Genomic DNA, 24,802 nt, shown 5'->3' with positions numbered 1-24,802 from the left:
ATGAAACTGCCTATGAGGAGTTAAACTGCTGAACAATAATACAACAAAAATGCCTAAAAATGCTGTTTTACCAGAGCAAAATGTGGGAGAAGCTATTTTACTTGCAGAAGTGAAAATTTCCAAGCAGCTGAAACTGAGTGAGCAGACAGCAGAAGGCACAGCTGAGACAACACAAAGTACAGTCATGCAGGACTGTTTGAGATTCGTGTGACTCAGTGCTGGTAGCAGGAAATCGAGAACAAAGCAAGGCCATCATACACATAATTCTCTCATTTGTGGGAGATTACTGTGTTCCATCAGTCAAACAGGAATTATTGCTGGCTGAGTTGGAGACTCTGGTAATGCATTAAATGAATCTTGGCAAGTAAAACTGGGCTTTTAAATGGGAAAAGTCTTTGATTTCTGAATAAACTCCTCGGTTCTGCTTCCTTTTGTTTTCCTTTTGGCTAAAAAGGATGGGAATGTCATTACCACACAGAACATGGTTCGTATTAGGAGTTCTGTATATATTCTGTTTTTCTGTAAAAAACACCCACGAACTTCATTTAAAAAAAACATAAAACCATCCTACTGAAGAGATACAAAAGCATACAATGCTCTTGGTCACGTAATTACCAGTTCTTCACCCACTGTCACAGAGCTCTCATGAGGAATGTTGAGAGAAGTGTATGCAAGAGTCAATATCTCTGTAAACAGCCTGGCAATGGTGCAAAAACACATAAAGCATCTTGATCTTCAGCCACTTCTTCAGCTATACTTAATCCTTGTATTCTAAACTAAATTTCCCCCCTTACTCTGACACATGGCATGGCAAGACTCTACCAGCAAAGAGGCAAGTTCCAGAGAGACACCATAATGTAGTTACATCAAAAGCAGTAATTCTGAATTGGCAAATACAAGGATCTTACTCGCCACCATTCTCAAATCTTGCATTCTCATCCCTGGAAAAAAAATCCAAAAACTTGGTGCTTTCAGAGACTGCAAAAATCAGAGAAGTGCTACTTCCCCAGGCTTGCACAGAAGAAAGCAGAAGACAGCTGAACTTTCCATTCACATTTTAGAATAGGTTTGCTGTCAAAAGTCAGGGGAAGTTTACATATATATATCTATATATCTATATATATCTGTATCTATATATATATATATACACAAAAATAAATCTAAGAAATAACAAATCTCATCTACTGTAGCACCCATTTCTGCTAAGTGTATTATATAAACCAGATATTTTAACACAGAGAAATTTACTTAAAGCCAAATCTTTTCCTCAGTTCTGTCTGCATGTCTTATTCAAGTTTTACTCAACCTAATGTAAATTATTTGCTATCCTAGATTTGAATGTCTAAATTTACTGTTGTAAATGTTGTCAAATCACTAATATCCTCTCACAAGTCATCTTAATTTCCAACATAGTAAGTTTTCCTGTAATAACTCTTCCTTTAAGACTACATGTTTACAATTTTCTACCATTTAGGTGATTTAAGTATATCATCTATTGAATATCCTGGTCTTGGCAGCAATGAATAATTTTCTTGACAGATGGAATATGAAAAAAGTAGGAAATAAAACATTTTCCCAAACCATAAATAGCTGGCAACTATCCCTCAGAAATAAAAGTCCTTCTTAACTTAAAAGCAACCAGCATGTCATATTCTCTGTAAAAAAAGGTCAAGAATTCAGTTCTGCCCTTAACCAATGCCCTGTTGCAATGAAGAAGGCAGGCTGTGAGAACAACATACCAACCATTTAGATGCCTCCACTCATTATTAGCCATTTCTTTTTTTTCCCTTCCTTCTCTCCCCTCTCTCAGCAACAGCCTAATCCAGGTGCTCCCAAAACTGCCTCTTAGTCCTTCCTGAAATTTACCTTCCCAATGTCAAATCTAATCAGATGTGACATGCACACCATGTATGGATTCTGCTCACAAAAACAAAGAGAACGTTAAGGGATCACTGCTTGCTGTTTGAAATAGAAATTCAGCTATAGGGACACAAAAGAAAGGGATGGTTACATTAGACTGATAAGATCACTTGCAGTTCAATGAATTTGGTTGCAGCAATCAAGGCAAATGCAACCGAATTCACAGTAACATTTATATGTGTGCATGTGATGATGTTTATAAATAGATGTATGGGGAGGTAAAAAAAATTCAGACTATTACTTAAAGGAATCCTAGTTTAGAAAAATGAATCCCAAAGTAAAAATATGTGACTGCAAGTATAAGCTATAGTAAATTAATGCAGCAACAACAATAGGGATTTTCAGAATAATAGTGTACAGGAGGTTTTAGATATGTGAAGAATACAACCAAGCAGGAATTTTTAAGATGTGGAAATTACTAATAAGCAAGAATTAAATATATCAGTACTGTGGACACTTGAAATAACAATAACTCTGAGTTGAATTTAGATGAAATGGATAGCTAAAGCTACTTAAAGCTATAAAACAAAAACTTTAATATTAGAATGAGATCACTGATTGCCACTTGGTCAAAGCAAAAGCAGAATATGGCCGATCACATAACCCTGTTGTGTTACCACTGGTGCATCTGCCCCATCCAGCTCAGAGTTTGAAAGATGTTTTAGCCAGAAAGCCTTTCTGAGACCGACTGAGCTGAGTCTGAGGAGGAGGAATCGATTCCCCTCTTCACAAGACTTCACAAGATTTGTCTGTGAGTCATTAAGAATTAGGGTGTATAGGAAGGGGTTTTCTTACCACGTCACCTATCAGTTCTCTACCCCAGTGAGAAGCAGCAGTGTCCCTCCCGTCTGTGCTGTCCCAGAGTGAGGGCAGTCCCCAGTGCCAGTGCTGGCTCAGTGTGGGTGACAATCACCCTGCCCTCAGTCACAACTCACTGCAGCACAGCAGCAGAGCCACGTCAGAATTCACATCCATCACTCACCTCGTGCCAGCTCACAGGGCAAAGAGAACACTTGAAATGCACAAAGCAGAGTCTTAAAAGAGATGTAAGAATTGATAATCTCAAATGTGAGATTGCTAGGTATACCAGAATAAGAGAAAATTATTTCCTAAAGTGACATTTTTTACCTAGGAAAAGAAGGTGTCTAAACACCTCTAACTATGGGCTGTGCACAAGTCCTACAACAGAAAAAAATTCCCATTTTAGAATTATTCTAAAACCATTTTGGATAACATAATGTGAATGCAAGTATTGAAGAAAATAACTCTGGGAAATAAGGTTCAATGCATTACAAATGATTCCTCTAATTACACTAAACAGCTTTAAGTAAAAAATAGACACCATTTCGTTTTATTGCATCTCATAAAAGATGTTTAAACTGATTTGCTATTTATGCTGAATGAAAAGGAGGAAAGGTTTCACCCAAAACAATGAAGCAGTATCAACACTGGTTCAGCTCAAAAAAAAAGAAACAAACAAAACCCTCAAAACCTTAAACAAAGTATATTTCATGAAAGGTTTAAAGTTTTTGAAAAACAAATGAACATCAAAAAGAAACTCCCAGAAAACAAAACTGTCTTTTACTTGATTCTTCTATGGACAATTTTTTGTGAGCTCTACTTACTGTTTACCAGCCTTTTTAAAAAATAGAAATTATCACACATGGTTAAGTAGACAGAATAAAAAAATGCCAAAATAGCAAAAAAAAGAAAAAAATAAAGAAAAAAAAAGAAGAAAAAAAAGTAAAAATAGCAAAAAAAAAAAGGTTAGCATTTTTGAAGACATTAAATCTGATATTTATTTCTAATTATTTCTAGAAGCTAATAATAAAGATTGCAATTTCAGAATCTTAAATTGAAAACTACACCAAAAGCATTGCTATGTTCACTCTCACTCCGTTAATACAAATGTGTATTATGTAGTTGGTTTATATTTCACTTTAAACTACAACTGCATTTCAAGAACCAAGTATCTGTTGGTTCACTGAACAATCACAAAAACTGCAGACTTGCTCCCAGCCATGGTTCCAGAGCCTGAGCTGCTCCCACAGCAAACACAACTGGACACAAGATCCTTTGGTAAATGCATTACCCAGCTCGGCAGCATTTTCTTTGTTAACCCAGACAATGCTTTCCTGCTATTTTGTTACCTACCCACACTGCATTATCATTCACCTTTTGCAGCTACAGTTTAAATCAATTTCTCAGCAATTATTTATCCTGTTAACATCACTAAACAGACAATTTCCCGCGTTTTCAGAACTTCTCAAGAGTGAAGCCCTTTTGTTGATTTCTTCAGTCACCCCTCTCCATACAGTCATACAGAACAAGAACAGGCTCTAAAACACTTCAAGTCAGACTTCTTAGTGAAAATGAGAGAGCTTACTCATCTGGGTAGCATACAAACCAATGTAATATTCAGAGACAAATATTTCCAAAAAATATCAGTTAAACTATCAGTTCAGCTGTCATACACATTTTCTGTCTTTTCCTCTAATCCTCATTTTGTATTTCATATTTCAATTCCTTTGAAGAAGCAATTCTAAACCTGGCTTTTAATCCAGAATGAGTATTTCAAATAGTATTTACAGTCTTATCTGTTCTTAATACAAGTCTCTGAACTGTACTAAAAATGGCAGTTTATCTCAAAAAATTGTATTAAAAAAATCCTTAGATTTAGTGTACAACCTTAGAATACTTCTTTTATTCTGGAATATCATCAGTTATATAGAATACATCAATAAAAAGAAAAGCATTAAAATAAAGAGGCAAAGAATGGTTTTTATTTTTAGCTTTTTAATCATGGTTTTAAATTAAGAGACAGAAGAGTTAGAAATGGTTCATACTGACCTGAGTCCATAAAGGACTGTTCCATCTGGATGCAAACGAATCATTCTGTTCTTCACAGTGACACCATGGACAAATGACTTCTTGTCATTCAGGAAATAGGTATCGGGCACCCAGAGCTGGTCAGCTACTCTGTTGTCCAGAGTGAGGTTTAGAGGTATTACATTGTAGGACAGCCTCTTGTCCCTCCACGCTTGCTGGAAGTACATGGTCAAGGTATAGTCCTGTGATTAGAAAAAACAAACAAAAAAAACAAAGTTTGCATGGAAACAGGTGGCATGCATATGCAAAAATTGAGACTGCAAATACATATGTATTCATTGTAACAGTTCCTAAAGGCAAATATTTCTGTTCAGAATTTCCATAAGTAGATTTTTTTTTATTTTCACAGTACTGAACATCTTGTATACACTTAATTACAGCAGTGAGAACACAAAGAAGATGGGACATCTACATTTTATGAATGACTTGGATGTTCTCATTTCAGTATTTAAAAATAAAATAAAAAAAATTGTAGACATTTAACAGCCTGCAATTTCTGTAGCACTTTACAAGCCTGGGAATTCTAGGAAATAGGAACATTCACAGATCCAAATTTAATTTCAAAGTCTCCACTGTATTCAATAGAGCAGTGGATCAAGCCTTCTGTCTCTGAAGTTGCAGTGACCACCCAAAGACTTCCCTAAATTAAAATCTCTTCAGAGTCTGTTAATTTTCCCCTGGGCACTGAAACCAATGGGAATTTTTTGAGGTTCCTATGCTATACATTCTTAGTCTTAATTGTACCAAAAAAGTAACTGGTTACTTCAGGGGGACAATTCAGAGAGCACAATTAGCATCTCAGTAAATATTCACAGTATTATGAGACTTGCACTGTCTTGATGCAGGCCACTGTACAGTGCTTCAGAGACGCTTTGACCTCCTTGTGTTTTAAACAACAATACATTTACAAAGGTTGTATCTTTGTAAAACTGTTATACAGATGCAGAATAATCATTATATTCAGCCAATGCTAAAAAACCTCTACAAATATACAAAAAGTATATTGAGAGCTGTGGAGAAAGACTTGCATAAATGGCAATGTTAATTCTTATTCCCTGTTTTATATTCCAAAGGATAGTCCACTACTTAAAGTATTTTATTCCAGGTGGAAAAGAAAAAATTATCTTCCTGCTGAACTACTTTAAAAACATATGCCACAAGTGTATTTCACAAGCATTTTACTTTAAAAGGATATTTGACATATGAACACTATATAGAACGTCCCAGAAAATACAAAAATAGATTTTTCTTACTCTGCAGTTTCACAGACTGAACACCCCAGTAAGAAATCACTGAAATTCAGTTGCTGCAATTATTCTCTTTACAGTGTACAATGTCCACCCTCAGACTAGGGAGGGCTGTGAGAAATATGGCTATTTCAGCAGAGTTCTGTAAGCAATGACACAGCACCCTGAATTAAGTGACCCTGCCTCTTCTGCACAGCAGTGTGCACCCAGATGAATCAGTATAAACTGTTTTTTAATAGAAATGTGCATTTCAGTGGTGGAAACTCTTATTTTTTTTGCCTCATCCTTCCTGGAAGAGCCCATGTACATGAGCTGCAAAACACCTCTTCAGTTTTCAGTGAAGCAGGGGAAAGTGCATGTCCTGTTGTGAATAGTTCCTGCATTTCCTCCTTACCAACACAAACCACAAATGGCACTGCTGTCCCTTCAGTGCTCCTGATTAAAGGACAGTCTGGTTAAAGGTCAGTCTGAACCCCAGCACGTTTGGCCAGGTGTCACAACAGCGACTCTGCAGGGACTCGGGTAGGTAAACACCAAATGAGACTTCCCAATTGTTTTACTACCAAATATATCCACCTGGTAGCTGTTTTATAACCTGATCACTCCCCAGAGTCAGGATGAGATTCTGCTTGCAAGAACGTTCCACCTACATCTGAAGAATTTTACTGTTATGCTTCATCACTGTTCTGCAGGATTTGATTCACAACCAGCTATCAGAAAATATTCAGTAGGAAAATTTATTAGTCTTCATTATATTGATATATCACATCATCAAGTAACAATCTGTAGCAATTGTTTCTCTATTCTCCTTGGAATGCTGCATTTTATTCCAAGAAATAACCTACATATATTAATATACTGCATAAATACATAGAATATGCTTTCCCTTTTTTACCTCAGTAAAAGAGGAAAAGAAGAGGAGGAAAACCCCTAAACATCGTAGTTCATTGCATAGAAGTGAATTACATAAAACCGTAAATTTGGAGCTCTGGCGTTGCTGAAAGAAAAGCCAAGTCACCAGGCTGGAGTTTAAAATCAAACACGCTGCGTTCCAGAAAGAGCTGGTGTTCTGACTAAAAATTGTCATCTGTTGGCCCTAGTTTCAGATGTGACTGGAGTTTCTGATGGTCAAAACAGAACTCCTTTGAAACTGTTGTAAAACTCTCACAAGATTTTGAATTTAGGTTTTTATTTTTAGTAATTTTGATAATTTTAAAAAACCTCTAAGATGTTCCAAGCTACATATTTCAAAGTGAAATTGATAAGATAGGAAACAAGCAAAACTTGACACATAAACTACGATTTATTCCTTAGAAAAGAGAGAGGCATCTGTTTTCAAACTCCCAAATGAAAGAGTCATTCAAAAAAGATGTGTAGGTACAAAATGTCCCTAAAGTATCCCAAGACCCGTTATACTTTGAAATTAAGAACATTCTCATCTAATAGGAATACTACAAGAAAAAAATCTGATGATGTCACATTAAATACATCATTCCTCTCTATTCTAAGGATAAATATCAAAACAAACATGTAAATATCTTGTCTCTAGGAAGAGAGGCACACAAAAGACATAGAGGAATAGAAATAAAGGATGATTTTAATTTGTTAAGGTTTAGCATACTTTTAAATTCACAGGATGGGATACTAGAAACAATACAAGTTTGAAAAGGAAACAGGAGCAAATTCATTTTCCCAGCCTTGCACAAAGGACTAATTGTAATGAGCTGAGAGAACTCCAAGCCCAGAGCTCCTGAAGATGGTGTCTGTGCAAACCATTACACAGAAACGACAAAGGTACAGGCTGTTTGCAGCACGGGCACATAAAAATATTTCTCCCACAGAAATAAAGAGGTTCCTCAGTTGCCCTGGGCATGAAATGCTGTATAAAACTGTAATAGTGTTGACAAAGTTGCAACAAAAACCTGGAATATAAAGAAGCAAACATATTTTCTGTAAATAATATCAATTGCGTAGCTTTCATTATTATTCCAATGTTTTGCCTAGATTTAAATTTAATAAAGTTTTTTGTTCTGTCCAAAGCAAAAATTTAGGCATCAGAAAATGGATCATTACCCCTATTCTATTGTGAGCTTTTCCTCAACCCACCTTTTCACTTTTCCTCTTATTTCATACAATGAACAGAAGAGCAGCAAATATGAGACAAAGTTAATCTTTATGCATATTTTTCCATATGAATAAAAAACTATCAAACAATTTCATTAGTATTAGCATATGCATAAGTAACTTTTATCCCGCACATTAACTCTGTGCAGTGGTTGCCTGCAAACATTTTAGCTGCTGGAAGTGTAAATACACTGGCAGATTTAAACTTGTATTTAGATAAATAGAAATATCACAGACAGACATGGTGCCAGTGAATGACCATCAATTTCAGTGATGTAACAGCAGATACTGGACAAGAAAGCATCAAATCTGAATATTGGCATTCTTATTTATATTTTCACATTTCGTTCATGCTCTCAAATAAATGTTGAAGCCAAAAAATAAAAAAGAAAAATCAGTTTGGGCCTATTATTAGTTTAAAAAGATTAGAACAGAGGCCTTAGCTACACCTACCCATGGGCCAATAACTGACATATTGCTGATCCTCATTTTATATTGGAAAAAGGATCAAGGCAAAAAGGGAAATAGAGGTCATGAATATTCACATTGACAGTGGGTGTCTAATGCAAAAGTCTCTACCAGATGTAAATTTTTCAAAGCATGATAATAAGGTCCAATGTGAGAAAACACATTTAAAATATAGCTCTTTCTTCTGCATTACACAAATCAGGACTGATTCACACTGCAGCTTAAAACTGTAACCAACACTTGTATTAACAGGGCTAGAAAATAGCTACTGAAACACTGGAAACAATAAAGGCAAGAAACTTCAGAGGAGAAAAAAATAAGCAGAAGGAATATACAATTTCTAATGTATATAATATATATTCTGTATATTGCAAGCATAGTATAAGACAGGGTGAAGCTGAAGAAGTATTTATCATTGCTCCACAGTAATGAATGGAGAGCTCATTTGTGGTTTGGCTTAAGTCCACTCCTCATCACATTCCTGGTTATTACAAACTTGTAAAAATGCTTTACTACATTTACATCTACGGCTATTTTAAAACAAAATAATTTCCTTCTGAAAACACTTGAAGCTGAAGATTTGGACTGAACACTGTATTTATTTAACACGTACATTTAAAAAACTGTTTGTTGATAACATTTAAAAGTGCTGATTGACAATCCTTTCAATCCTCTTTTTGTTTAAAACCAACCACTACAATATGTTTGATTCAAAATTATCTCAGTCTCTCATCGAGGAAAAATAAAGTCTGCTTAACGCTGAAGACACCACAAAGCACAAAGTGACTTATATAAGTAGAAAGAACTGTTGAAGGAATAGGTGATACCAAAGGAATGCCAAAATAGTCATATGCCCTTTCAAAAAAAAAGTATTTTTCATATTCTGTAAATCTTTATTTCAAAATTAATTTTAAAAACCCCCAAATAAATAAAAAAAGCCACAAACAATTACATCAGGAACTTCACACAGAATTCAAGTTGAACTCTCTCAGTCTATCAAATCCCACTTCCCAAGTTGGCATTAAATCTGTGAAACACCTGTATTTAATGGAACTAAAACTCACTAGGGGAATTTTCCTTAATGGGAATTACATCTTCTCAAGTTTATGATCTTTCCAAAAACAAGAAGATCCCAACACCAAGCTTACCATTTATTTTGCTACAACTCTCCTGGAATTATTCATCAGCAATTCTCATTTGTCAGCTGAGCAAAGCAGCAAAGCTGGGCTGTTTATCTCCCACCACAGTTCCCAGAAATACAGTGTTATAGAATCACGCAAGAGACTCGGGTATGAAAGCCAAATGACTGTCAGCAGAGCTTGACTTCTTAGCATGAAAGTTTTGATCCTGTTTATATGAAATCTGTAATAAGAGACTGTAGGATTTCAGCAACAAGAGCATGAATTTGTGTCTCCTTAGAACTACTGAGGGTAGCCAATATTTACATTGTTTCTCCATGGTGATTTAGGTAATGACACAGCCTCACAGTGCAATGGATTTCATGCACTGCAGTGAAATGAAGCAGTTCTGGCTGATATGTTTCCTGTAACCTTAATTAGTTTAGCCAGATGCTGTGACTCTTGATTTTCACTTCTGACAAGTCATCCACACTGAAGCATGATACTGCACTTTTCCCGAGCCAGCAATCTGCATGTCACACAATCATCAAGCATCTGCCACAGGTCCTTTAGCTCTCTCTGATTTGCTGTCTCTTGATAATAAGAGAAGATTGATTAAAGTGAACCTGGACTGAAAACTGTAATCTAACTGCTACTTGGGTAAGAGAGTCAGGTGTCTTGAGATCCTCAGATTGCTGTCTTTTGAAAGGATCTTGTCATCCTGATACAGCACTGCAGGTTTCTTAGATGAATAAAGCAAATGCAGAGTACGATGAATAAATGCAACTATACTCACTTAAAAGAAGTTATGAAAACAGTAATTTTCTGCCTCAGACAAAATTATTATTTAGTTGTGTCTTTGAAGTAAAATAAAATATTTTACACCCCAAGAAACACCAAAAAGTTTATTTACATTTGAATTTCAAAGTTTTCTTTACTCATATATCTCAAGTTATTTCCCAGAGCTCACAGATCATTCTGTAATTGTACAATTCCACAGATCTTCAGAAAGGTAAATACCTTCAACAGAAATAATATTTATATTCCATTTCATTACAGCTTGTTATATAATTGCCTTGTAAACTAGTAGAGAATTTGTTGAAAATACTAAAGAACAAAAAATATAATAATCATTGAGTGGAAATAAACCCATGGTTAAAAAGAACTGGAGATCCAGCTGAAAGGTTTGATGAGAGCAGATGGTGGCCTAAGACGTTTTGCAGAAGAAACTCAAGTGTAAAAAACCATAAACAGCAACCAGAACCCTGAGAGTGCAATACTTTTAGTTCTTCTATTTACAAGGGGTATTTACTAAGGGGGTCCAGACTTTGGTCGTCTCTTCACGTGGTTTCTGGTCAGCTCTTCACGTGGATTTTGGTCGACTCTGCACACCGTTTCTGGTCAGCTCTCTATGCCATTTTTGGTTAGCTCTTCACACTGTTTCTGGTCAGCTCTCTATGCCATTTTTGGTTAGCTCTTCACACTGTTCCTGGTCAGCTCTCTATGCCGTTCCTGGTCAGCTCTCTATGCCGTTCCTGGTCAGCTCTCTATGCCGTTCCTGGTCAGCTCTCTATGCCGTTCCTGGTCAGCTCTCTATGCCGTTCCTGGTCAGCTCTCTATGCCGTTCCTGGTCAGCTCTCTATGCCATTTTGGTGGTACTCCTCACCTGCCCTATTTTTATACAGCCTGAGGGGCTGTTGTGTCTCCCCTGCTCTGCTGGCAGGCTGGCTGTCGTCCTCACATGGGGTCACCACGTGCTATATGCAGTCATGGGTTGGAGACAGATTCACGACTCAAATCCAGTGATCATGAGACAAACAGCAAAGAGTTTATTGTGGCAGCTCCTTTTATAGGGAGTTTGAATTTCCCACGTTTAGAGAGTTGAATGGTCTGGGTCTTACCACCGCCCAGCTCCTTGGGTGAGGTTCCTGTTTGGGTTGAGTCCAGCCTATCCCTGCCTTATTCTGGGACTTGTTTACTTCTGGGCTGGTTGGATTTGGGAGGCAGCTTCAGACCAGCTGCACTGTGACAATTTATAAGCAAAGATTACACAGATTAAACAACAATCACACAGAGAATATCGATGTAAGAGAGAGCATGAGTTGAGTGAGAGAGCATGAGTTGAAGGAAAATATTTATAAAATAACCAAAATATTTCCTTTAGTACCTAGTTCATTGCAGAATTACAAAAACAATGGGGTACATAATATTTCCTTTAATAATGTGCTGTATAACTGAAAGACAATTAGACTGGTTTATTTCTTTAGCTTATTAGGTCTCTAAAAGCTGATGCTAGTTCACACAAATTTACAGGACAAAACCAGCCAGGTCTGTGTGTGACATTTCCTGAGTTTATTTTTGCTTTATTTTTCTTCTAAATGAGCTCAGAGTCCCTCTGCCTTCATCTGTATGCATACATTTTCTCACATACTATTACTAACCATCATAGATCTTTATGCTGATTTTCTTGGCATTTTTATGTTATTTCATTTGTTTTTCTTTTTCTTCAAAATCTTTGTCAAACACGTGCATTTTGGAAACAGAAACAGAGATGTTTCTAGGCAAGGGTGATCTGGCAGTTTTCTCATGCCATTCCCCAGTCCCATGAGGAGCACCAGCAGCAGTTCTCCCCTGTTAAACACTGTCACATTCCACGACACTTCATCCTTTGCCCTGCTGATTCCCAGCTCTCTAAAACGGTTCATTAATCCAGCAGTAACAAACCGACACCTTGAAAGCAGCAATGTGCCCTGGAGAGCACAAATCTCCAGAAACATTCCTCCAAGTGTTTCTGAGACTTGGTGCAATATGCCAGAGGCTGCACTGCAAACTGATGTGTTTCCTCCGTGTTTACACATAAATCTTGTGGGAATAGACAAAGCACCCTGATGCAGCCCTTCCTCAGCCAATAATCTCTTGCATACTGGAACCTTACGTACAGATTTCATGAAATTTGAACAGTGAAGAGCATGAGGATGAAAAAAACCAATAGTGTCATATCACCTAGACCTTTTCCTGTATTTTAAATGCTTTCCTCCCTGAAGCCCAAGATGTGACAGGCTGTTTCCTCTCAAAAATGTCAAGCACTGCAGAGAACTGCCAGCACTGAAGTAAAAAGGACAATTTATTATAAATACATATCATTTCTTTCAGTGATGACAAGCCTGTGGAAGCTGGAAGAAGGTCCAATTTGCATGACAGCACAACACTTCAGCAAAGAGAATACACTTACTTGAGAAACTGCAAGAGATAAATGATGTATTCAGATGAAGGAAAAATTAATATTATTATGCTCTAGGAAAAAAATCTGTGGGGAAAAAAAAACAGGTGGAAGAATATTGCATCTGTAATAGTCATTAATTATACCCTAAATTGTTCATGGTTCAGTGAAGCCCAAACCTATTGGAATATCTCAGAGCAAAAATTTCATTACAAGTGCCCCTGTTACAAAGGTGTATTTCCCTCTAGTTCAACCTCACTCTCGAAGCAAGATCAACTGTGAGGTCAGACCAAGTTGCTCAGGGCTTTATCCAACCTGGTCTTGAAGACCTTGAAAAGTGGATTAGAACAAGACTATTAAAAATGAAATTGCTACTTGCATTTAGAAAGAAGCTCCCTATGCTTCAAAAAGGAAAACCCTAATCTAGCAGTGACTGCAACTTAATTTCAGTTTGATTCAAAATCACCACTGTCTGATTTTTAGAGCCATTGCACACTATCGGTTTTATCTGTTCTGTTTAGTGTATTATTATTCCAATCTTTTTGTGTCATTTTCTCAGCAATTGCCTCCACTCTTTAATCTCACAACCATTTGAGACACTTAGAAATCAACAGGATTCAGTTACCACTGAGTTTTTGAATTCATCTATTGTTCACTATTTTCTATATGCTTCAATTGGCACCAACAATTTCTCATGAAAATATTCCCTGTTCCTATAAAGTACATGGTTTTTGCTTTTTTTTTTGTTTTTTTTTCTCTATTCAAGGCTTCCATCTGCACCAGAGAATTTTCTCTGCAATTAAATAATTTATTTCCACTTTCAACACTGTTAATAGATACTTTGTAAACAATCCTGATTGTACTTTATCAGACTGAAGCTATCCTCTCATCAAGAGCTAATGTCTCAATACTTGTACTATCAGTTCAGAAATATATTCCAAGAATCAAAAAGAAAAAATTAATTTGGCATCCTTTACTACAAAATGGGTTTATTTATTTGTCACTGATTAAATACCTCATCTGAACCTCCAAAATATGTCACCTCCTTTGTGGTTCCCTATTTCTTCCAGAGTTCAAGTCAGACTTGTATTTCAGTGACCAAATAGAAGTAACTGTTTTGACAGCTGGGAAGATCAAGAGCAAGACCCAAGAGAATCTTTTTTCAAGGAATGAAAGGTACATGGTTAATGGAAATGGCACAGAAAGTATTTCTTACTTGGCATTAATACAAATCCAGCCTATTTTGACAAAATAAGGATAAATAAGAATACCATACTTTTTTTTTTCCTGGTCAGACTGCTTGTTGGGGAAATGGCAATAAAATTACTGGTTCCATGCTTTTAGCCCTCCTAGCAAATACCCATGTAAGTGCATCAGGAAATTCTTCAGGAAACATGGGTCATTTTTAACTAGCTGCTTCATTATAATCATACTTTAAATGTATTTGACTTGGCAGACACTCTTCTGAAAACACGGATGGGTTTTAAGCAATTTTAAGATCTTGCACTGAGCAAACTTCCAACTTCCACAGCAGTTCCCTCCAGCTACTCTTACTGGAAGGCATTTACACAACCTGCTGGGACTCAGTTTGACATCATTCCATCTGGCCATCCAAACCAGCAGTCTGGATACATTCTTTCCTGCCTGCTCTCTACTTCGCACACTTGACATTCATTGAAATTTCTGGAAAATGAAATGCCTGAGAATCAGAACTCTAAGAATACTTCAGAACCCCTTGAGAAAGGGTTTTGCTTTTTCTTCACAGCTGAAAGAACACTAAACCAGTGTTTCCAAAAGCAGTAGTCATTTTTTCACAGGTAAAAGAATGCAATACATTTGGTTCCTTTTCTGACATGTGAATTTGGATTCTTATTCTCTTATTATATATTTGGAAACAAATCAAAATTAACCAAGTCAATGTGCTCTGTTTGAAAGAAGTCTGACATATTCCAACTTAAAACCTGTCAATTCTTACATTAAAAACTCACAAAAATTTGATAAAAATATGCAAATCAACTAATTCATGGATCAAAAACAAACATTAAATTTGCAGGAGAAATTATCATCAAACATTCCTTAACACTTACACAAAACATGTTTTCATTCATAAGATGACCTGGCAATCCCTGTTTATGACAGAACCATGATTTCCCTTTCCCTCCAATGGTCAGTAGATATCAAACATATTTTGCAGTCTTACTATTGGAATTTTGCAGAGAAATGAAAATAAATAAAAAATCGAACACACAAAGACACAAAAATAATCAAAAAGCTCTGTGATGACTCCACTGAGATTGTCCTGAAAACAATGACTCATCTCCTGGCAGCTTCATCAGTCCTGATGAATTTGTAACACTGGATTTCTGAGTTCATTTTCTACCTTCACAATAAAGATTTTGTTAAATATTTCACTCATAAGAGGTTCAAAAAGACATTAGCTGAAGTGCTTTGCTTTTTCCCTCAAATTATTAGACCATAGTAAATAAGTGTGGAGCTGCAGCAATAAATGCAGGGCTTTAGCAGGTGCCACACAAGCAAAACCTCCAGCAGCTCTCGTATCTGTAGCCATGACCTCATGTGCTGGATATAGTATTTCTGCTTGAGCACACTCCATATTAGCTGGGAAGCAGCACACATCGATTTGATATCTACTAGCTCGTAGCTGGTTAATTCATGCATGAAATGCACTTATATAGCAGTTCACTGGTTTGATTGATGACACATCTATTCTTTTAAAATAACAGCGTACTTCCTGTCTCAAGTCACGAAAGTGCTTTACAACATATTCTAATGTTGCTACACACTACTTGAAATTTAGGATCTTTTTAAAGAAACTCTTCTTTGAGATGCATTCTCCATCATGTCCAAATGAAGTAAAAGTTCTATAAAATTTTCCCATTATGATTTTAGTTTAAAAAATGAATTCCTAAGTAATGCACTTGCCAGAAAGGGTATTTCACGGGTATCAGTAATCTCTTTCTCTTCCTTATTTTCCTCCGTCCCGTTAAGTAAGGGAGAAAGAAAGTAAGCACTAACATCCCAGGATTAGATACTAATTTTTTTTCTAACACTCTATTCTTGAATTCTGATCATCATCTTTCCCAGAAAGTCACAGGGAAAATGAGGAAGCATGCAGATCCACATTTATAAGCAAACACAACAGAACTCAAATTTGATATCAGCACCACAGATAAGAAACCCTGTTTTCAAACACCAATTTGAATCATAAACATGCAAAGGAATTTGAAAATCCTATTTAATAGTTCTTCCTATTATAAACAGGTATTTATATTTTCTCATGGCTCTATTATCCCAGTATCTAAGCCTGTGATAACCTAAAGTTAAGCAAAAAACTTCAAACAAACAACACCTATTCATTCCAAACAGCACTCAAAACCAGCACTTACATACTCCTCCCAAAAATGTCTGCATTGATTCTACTCAAAGTAGCTAATTTATTTGCACTGTTGTCACTATTTGCATTAAAATTGATTTGAAGTTCTGATTTATATCAATGCAAATTGTTTACTGTTTATTTTTGCTGTGATGTAACATTTCCTCCTTACCTGCCCCACAGGTCTCCTCCTCCTGAGCACTACAGAATGTTGCAGATGCTCAGAGTACGTTGTATTAACACTGATTTAGCTAATGAAAATATTGCCCAGACACAGACACCTGACTTCTAACACACGGTCTTACCTAGAAAACTGGCACAAAACTTGGTGGGTTTTTTGTTTGCTTGGTGGTGGTTTTTTTGGGATTTTTTCCCCCTCAGTGGGTGTGAAGAGGGAAGAACAGGGAATATAAGCAAGTACATATGATCTTTAAAGGTCCTTCCCAACCTGGGCTGTTCCATGAACGTTTTGAGACAAGCACACCCTAAATTAATTGCTTAATTTCTTGTATTAGACAACTTGTTATTAATGTCACCAAATATTCCAATTAAGTACTCCTCTTAAATTATCTCCTCATCTCTGCAGTGTTCAAAAAGTCAAGCTAGACCTCAGCTGGCCTACGGCATAACATGATTATCTACAGCAGCTCACAATTAACGAATTACACTCTACAATGCATGCGCTCTCACACACAATTATTTAGGAACTCACTGAAACATGAATTTAGTATCTGCTTCTTTGAGCTATTCAGCAAGGAATATTTACAACTGGAGATGCTCTCTGAGCCTGGGAGAATTAAAGACTCTTTAGATTAAATAGGAAAATATACCTAAAATTAATTATAGCAAAATCTGCACAAACAGAAAGCAAATACAATCAATACTTCATAAAAGCACCTTTCCTGAGGAAAATATTAAATGCTTAAAACTAAGCATGTAATTTGGGGTTTTACAAAGAGCACTTTATCAAATCAATACTGTGAAGTCTTAAAAAAAACCAAACAAAAAATCCCCAAAACCCCCTGAAAGCAAACAAGAAAAACCAGATAAATTCACAGGCAAACCCAGATCTCTCTTTTGGTTTCATGCAGGATCAGAGATTTTAGGCACGAAGCTTCACACGTCTGCTAATCCTGTACCTAGTGAAATAAGGGATACACTTCAGTATAGAGCTTTAAAAAAAAAAACCCAAACAAAACTTTTGTGGATTTCTGATGCAGATGACAATTCTGAGTTTTGTTTTGCTCAGAACTGGATATACATGTGAGCCACTTAAAAATGTATTCTTCATTAGATTCTAATTGATTCTTAGATTTTATCTGGATCCTTATTTCTCTAGATCTGGGTTCAAGAAAAGCCTTTTTGTACTTTATTCCATTTCTAGTAACTTTATTTCCCTTGCTTTTTATTTACATTGCTATCATACTTTGTAAAAAAATGCATCCATTAATTAGTTAAATAAACAGTAAATATCTTTTTTACTCCCCAGTCTAAGTTTAAGTCTTTACATGAGTGTGATTCCTTTGAGTCAAATATATACAACGGAATTAAAAATCAAAAAAACTACACAGCCCTGAACTTCTCTATTTTTTCTTAGCAAGAAAAAAAATCTCTGCACTCTGCTATATAAAGATGTGTAATTGTAAATAACTCTTTGGATGATTTAATCAGAAATGTACCTCCATATCACAGACCCCAATTTTTATGATCACACAACATTTATTTAATTAAAATTTAACCCCCTCTTCTACCCAGATGAAGCTACAACAAAACAGAAGCACTAAATGACTGAGTATCATTCTGAAGGATATCATGACACTTTAGTACCACAACACATGGGTTTTCATGACTTTAGAACATGACAATACAGCAACTGCAGGGAGTGAGCTGGGAAAAGCTGCTATTTAGATGTTATTTTTTAATTTCTATGTTCAGGAACAGTGCAATCTCACAGTAAATTCCTAGTTAATAGGGAAACCTCAGTCTATTCATTACTTCATGCTTATTTGTAGCACAATAGCAATTTTTAACATTCATCTTAGTTCAGTATAATTAATGATTCTGCTTAGAATTGAACAGACAACAAAAATGATGGGGTAAAAGAGGATTCCGATTGCAACCGCTGGATAATTTACACAATATCCACACATATTATCTATTATTAACACTAAAAGTCACATTTTAAAAACTGAATGTTGAAATCTAATATTCCTGGCTGCCAGCCAGGCATAGAAAACAGACAGGCTAATGCTAAAGAAAACAAATTTTTATTCATTTACCTTCTGTGGGAAATGAACTGTGTAGTGAATTTTTTAGAAGATGAAAATTGTAATTGCATGTGTAATAAAGCTGAAAATTAGGGAGAAACAGATGGAAGACTTAAAGTTCTTTTTTGTAAGTGATAAGAGGATGATTCATAAGTATTTGACATTAGTTAAAATTACTTATGGAACAAATGTTTGTGGAAAATGTTCTGCTTAGGACAATGTGCCATCACACAATCAGCAGTGAATTATTCCAATGGCGATCCCTAATCAAAAAGAGAAAAGGAAATAAACTAAGAAAGAGAAAAATGTCAAAACTTGTGAATTTCTCCTGAACTTCAGTGACTTGTGTCCTAAAGTTCTACCTCAAGAACTGAGGGCACTATCACAAGCATTGTAGATCCCAGTAATTCTATTAATTTCCAGTTTTAAGATCACTTTATAATGTCAGTAAATAGTAACTAACTTCCTAAGGTCAGTTCAACAGAATGTGGGAAAAAATAGGTGACATCTAAGTGCATGAGACTCATGGTGAAGTTACCACACTTCGTTGCAACAACCCCAAGGAAACATTATTTTTAATCTCCATCTACTACTTCTAAACAAAAATTGACAGGAAAGCCAATGATCTTATCCACAGTTACACAGTTGCACATGACTTGAAATATATTAAGTGTACATTTTCCCATGTAATTTAAACTAAATACTTAAAAGTAGCGGGAATAATTAAAAATACACAGATTAATTTCTTTTCATTGCTTTCCTAATGCTATATCATGAAAAATGCAGCTACTGTACAGCTGATGGCTTTGTTCAGAGTAAATAGGCCAGACCTTTGATTGTGCAGTCAATAATTCTCTTTGACATTTACAGATTATTTCCAGGCAGTGCAGCACCAGCCCTGCTGTAGGAGTGGGTAGTGCAGAAGGCACCAGTGGGTTGTTGTGATCTTTAGCAGCAGAGTAGGTCCCTGTCCATTCTAGTGTCACCAGTAATCATGCTGCAACCCAGATCCAAATCTGCAGGTAAAATCCAAATTATATCTGGAGCCAATAATGCAGTAAAACACATCTTAACTCATCTATGAATTTTTTGCTTTAAAATATACAACTGAGTGTTACTGTCTCTTCACAGGACAACCTCTTCCAGATCACTTTCTCAATCACTCACAGATATATTGCTATGCATAGGTATTTATAAAATAAGTTAAACACATCACATGTGGAAGGGTTCATTTAGAATTTCAATAAAATAGTCCCTAACCTCTATTAATTGTTAATAAAATATTGAAAAATATCTACATCTTGGTCCTCCTCTTCCACACTGGCCATTTAAATTGATTACTGATCATACAATAGGACCAATTTGTTCTTCAATTTGTTCTTGTTGTTTGAAGACAGAATATAAATGACAAAATGAAAATTTCTGTCACCAGCCAGTCAAGTTTTGCATTGGTATAAAAACTAGAAGGGCTTAGAAACTACTCACGTGAATGATTAATATTTTTTTTGACATGGCCATCAGAAACTCTGCATTGCTAGTTTGACCACAATATTTTCAGATCTCCTACAGAAGTGTACAAGTTTGCAAGACTCTGCAGCCAAACAGGCAGAAGGTCTGTTTGAGCAGGGGAGCTTTGATTCTGGTCTTGCTCCCCATTACTGCAGGCTTGGTCCAACACACCAATTACAGCTGTCAGCTGCTTCCAATTTTTCCCATTTTTTTTACTCTGCCAATACGTTCCATATAGTCACCTCATCAATACAGAAAGGTTAGGAGGTTATTTTAATAATAACCACACTAAGGGGAAAAAAAAAGTCTTGCCCTCTTTTCTGTGGTGGTCTGGGTTAGTGTACAGTAACTCTTCAGTCTGTTTTGTTTAAGCAGGGGTTTTGGTATCAAAGAGAACAGCAATAGCAGAACCTGCACACCGTAATGCACCACAGTTACACAACAGACACAGTCAAGCCCCCAGGAAGCTAAAAAAAAATGCAATATTAAGTGCACAACTCGTGATATACCCCTCCATGGGTATATCTAGAAAGTCTTTTCAACTGTGTAAAAGAAATCTACAGATACACATACCTAACAGCAAATTACTTGTCTGTAAAAGCATCCAAATGTTAGGAATTTCTGGTTCCACAAGACAGCATTTTCTATCTACTCTTATAGAACAACAGTAACATTATTATGCATTGAAAATATCTAAGTGAAGCACATATGTCAAATAAAAGCTCAGCTTTTCTTGTAAGAAAGCAACTGAAATGGATACTTTTTAATACCCAGGGAAATTTACCATGAGTCAGTTTATTATTTTGCCTAGAGGGGTTCAAATATATTAAGCAATTTCTCCACACATACTGATGTTTGGATGTTTCTATGCATTCATTTTAATTAGTTCTTCACATTTTGATTTTTATTTGTTCTTGCAATGATCCATTTGCCTACATAATCTCTCATTGTTTTTTCTGTCTTCCCATAAAATGGGATTTCAATGACTGTATCTTACTCTAACTGAACAGGTTATTGAAACCTAGATCACAATATCCCACATTGCCTATGCAAAATCAGTATGAGAAAATGGAAGAAATTTTCCAGACTACAGCACAGAATACAAATTCTGGAACATCAACGATCCAAACCATCTTAATCAGCAAGTTTCAAAATGTCAGTTAAAACACTTAAACCCCACACTCTGTTATGTGTCTGATGAAGAAGAACCCAACATCACACCCTAAATCAAGAGGTGCCGCTGTTACACATGAACATCAAGCTTAAACATGGACATAATAAAGTTCTAAGGAATCACTTTGGTACCTCCAATTGACAGAGTGCTTCCAATCTTTCACTGGTGCATTTTACTGCATGTATTGCAGACTTATCACCTCATGTTCTGCATGGCTGTTCTTTAAAGATATAATTTTGTTATGCCAAACAAAGTTATCTGCAACTAGCTACGGGTACCCCACATCTGAGAAAAACCTGATAGTGACAGGATATTAATGAGATTAGTTCCACAAAAATAAACCACAAATTTGCACATTCAAGGAAGAAAAATTGCAATGAGGCAAATACAGGAATAGATGAGCACAAATTGTGGGGTTTGAGAATGTAGGTCATCCTACAGAGATCTCCAGACACAAATATAATTTCAGCCATAGAACAAGATGAGAAGTTTATTCTCTCTCTATCTCTTATTTTTTTTTTTAATTTTGAAATCTAGTAGATGATTTTGCAACGATCACTTCAAGTTTATTGAAAAAGAGAAATAATTAGGCAAGAAAATTGCTGCAGAAAGTGGAAGGCTGGTATCATAATAAATGGCATTTTTCAAGACCTGATGCAGTGAGGAATGCTGTTACCAAGGCTGAAGTTCAAAAAAAAAAAAAAAAAAAAAAAAAACAAAAAAAAAACCAAAACAGAAAAGAACCAACAGAACCAGACAACCACATATCATAACGCAGCTTTTAAAAAAGTAGAAGATTAGTTGCGTGGCTTTCTAATTAAAGCTTTAGGATCCCCACACACATTCCTCTAAAAGCATCATAAAAAAAAATTCCTTCTTTATTTCCTCATACCTTAAGAAAGTCTTAACACAAACGTATCGCAATGAAGGGAAAAAGCAGATCTACAGAAATTAGCTGCACTTTGTGTTCTGTAAGGAAGGAAAAACACCTGGAAAACTTCTTTCTGCAATATGTGTTACTTAAGAGATAATGTCAATGAAATAGTGCATTCTTAGAGGATAATGGTCTCCTGCTGCTATTAAATGTCAAGGCACAGCTAAGCCATTTGCAAAGCAAGGGACATTATTCCAATGATAATATTCTCGTACAAATGGCATTTCTACTGTACTGAATAGAGTACGTTGATTCAGCCATTTGATACCTGCTATTGTGACAGAGCAACAGTTGCTTGAAAGTGCTGCTCTAAAATTGCAGCATTTGAACTGACCACCTACGAACCTGCAGCATTTGCAACATTTAATCCAAGCACATAAACATCAGCCAAGACTTGAATAACATTAGATATATATTTTTATGGCCATTTGGTACATATAAAAACTAAGACTTGTCCTACCTCATAGTACAGTTTAGCAGAACAACTAGAAAGAAAATGGAGAAATATTTAACCTTACAGGAGAGCTACATCCTCCTACTGGGGTTTGCAACCATTTGCTAGCACATAAAAACTTGGATGTGTTTTATACCAGCAGCAGGAAAGGTTTGCATCCTTTCAGCCTTCCAAATGAGGTACTCTGGACACCAAAAAGAGGGCAAGGAAGGTATGTGGACATCATATTTCCATGATTTCACATATCAAAAGAAAGGAGATTGCGCATGCTCTCAAGATGTCTTTCATTCCTCACTCCTGCACAGGAGGGGCCTCAAAACACTCATAACTCAGATTTATTCTGTCTCAGAAGCATGATTCTACCCTGACTTTAACAATGTTTGTTTTCTGAATTTCTACACTGAGATGAACAAGCAACTCCTTGAAAAGGTCCTGCAACCCTTCTTCACCTAAGGGCAAAGCAGATGACTGGAGCAAGGCTTCACACGCCCATGAAGTGGCAGTACCTTCAGAAATCTTCTCCATTTGGATGGAGATTTTGGGATGGCCTGTGGGGAAGTCTAGTGCAAAAGAAGAGAGAACTGTGATGGCAGGGCTTGTTGTGATTGCCTTTATGCCTGCCCGTGGATCTTACTAAGACTACACCACAGCAGCAGGTAGGAAGAGCAACTGCAGCCAGTGTCAGCTCATTGAGAGCCATCCTGAACACACAGAGCACGGGCAAACAGGAGAGAACAGCCGGGCAGTGCTGTGGGAAAAAGAAGAACTTATTCCGTATTTAAAGATAGCTCAAAAGACTCTTCACATGAAAATGGAAACCCAGCAGGGATTGCAGAGCCACACAGGACAAGCCCTCAGTGACAGCAGAGGCACCTTGACTCTCCTTGCACAAATGACTGCTAGTGAAGAAGGGCTGCCCAGAGCCTTTCTGTGCACCAGTTCATAGCCCAGGATTTCAGTTCTGGATAAGCACCTCCAGATTTCAGAAAGAACTGCCAACTGGCTGCTTTTCTTCCCTAACAGCTGGTGAGCTGGTTTCCCAACACAAACTTGACAGAGTGGATAAGCACCACAGTGCAATGCAAACTCCACCATGATTGGTTGTGTAAAAACATAACGGAAAAGCAATTTACTAATTAAAGCAAGGATTCCCCTGTGGTCCAGCTGAATAGAGAAAAAATTAAACTTGACTATAATTCAGACACCAGGCACTTGAGAACAAAGGCACAAAAGCTGTTTCACATTTTAACAACTAAAAATATCTTGAAATTTGGGAGCTTAAATCACATGCATATTCACAGCAAAACACATATACAGACAGTCATGGGAAGGAAGAACAAGACTGCTCTAATGATAATCATTTCCATTTCAGCAACTGATAGAAGACTGCTACATTATAAACTTCATGAAAGTGTTGATTTTTATAAGTTTACTTCAAATAGTTCATTTTGTTTGGTACAATTGTCATTCAGCTACTTCTAATCCACAGCCATAGATTTCATGTTTAGAATTACATTTTACTGTATAGCTTAAGTTCTTCCTATTAGGAACTTCAAGCTCCATTATATGGCACAGAACTCTATTTATTGCATTATTTTTTTCTTTCAGTTTGTATTTGAATTATGAGTAAATTCTCAGGGAGCTTATAAAATAAGTGGAAGGACTGAATTTGTCACAAATAAAATTATTCATATTAATCAGTAATTCAGAGGTAATTATATTATCAGCACTCATCCAGCTCAGACCAGGAGGTGGTATTGTGAAGCCAATGTGACATAAAATCTTAAAATGGTTCTCTCAAGGAACTCCAAAGCATACAACCTTGATAAATTTTAGCTTTTATTTCATTTTTTAATCTGGGAGACAAGATTAGGCCCAGAGCATTTTTACCCTCTTTTTATGCAGACCTCATTTTATGGTCTAATGTTCATCCAATGGGCATTAAACCTCAGTTACATTCCTCTGGCTTCTAAAAACTTCTTCTGTGATCAGGAATAAACCAGTTAAGACATTCTGTAAGTTCACTATATTTCCCTGCTAGGGGAAGTGTCTTAAGAATATTATATGACCTGGGCATGCCAAAA

The 24,802-nt window shown here is 36.3% G+C and overlaps 1 protein-coding gene across 2 annotated transcripts in view; it reads right to left on the bottom strand.

Annotated features, from left to right (window-relative positions):
- Positions 1-24,802, bottom strand: part of GABRB2 (gamma-aminobutyric acid type A receptor subunit beta2) — a 142,183-nt gene that overhangs the window by 91,442 nt on the left and 25,939 nt on the right. For both annotated transcript variants that reach the window (XM_063413357.1, XM_063413358.1), the window contains one exon: positions 4,771-4,991. In XM_063413357.1, coding sequence (XP_063269427.1) covers positions 4,771-4,991 — 221 coding nt within the window. The remainder of the gene's footprint in view (positions 1-4,770; positions 4,992-24,802) is intronic.

This window comes from Prinia subflava, chromosome 16 (genome assembly GCF_021018805.1).
Source record: "Prinia subflava isolate CZ2003 ecotype Zambia chromosome 16, Cam_Psub_1.2, whole genome shotgun sequence".
Lineage (NCBI taxonomy): Eukaryota > Metazoa > Chordata > Aves > Passeriformes > Cisticolidae > Prinia > Prinia subflava.
Note: the sequence above shows the minus strand (reverse complement) of the source record. Positions and strands in the feature narration are given on the sequence as shown.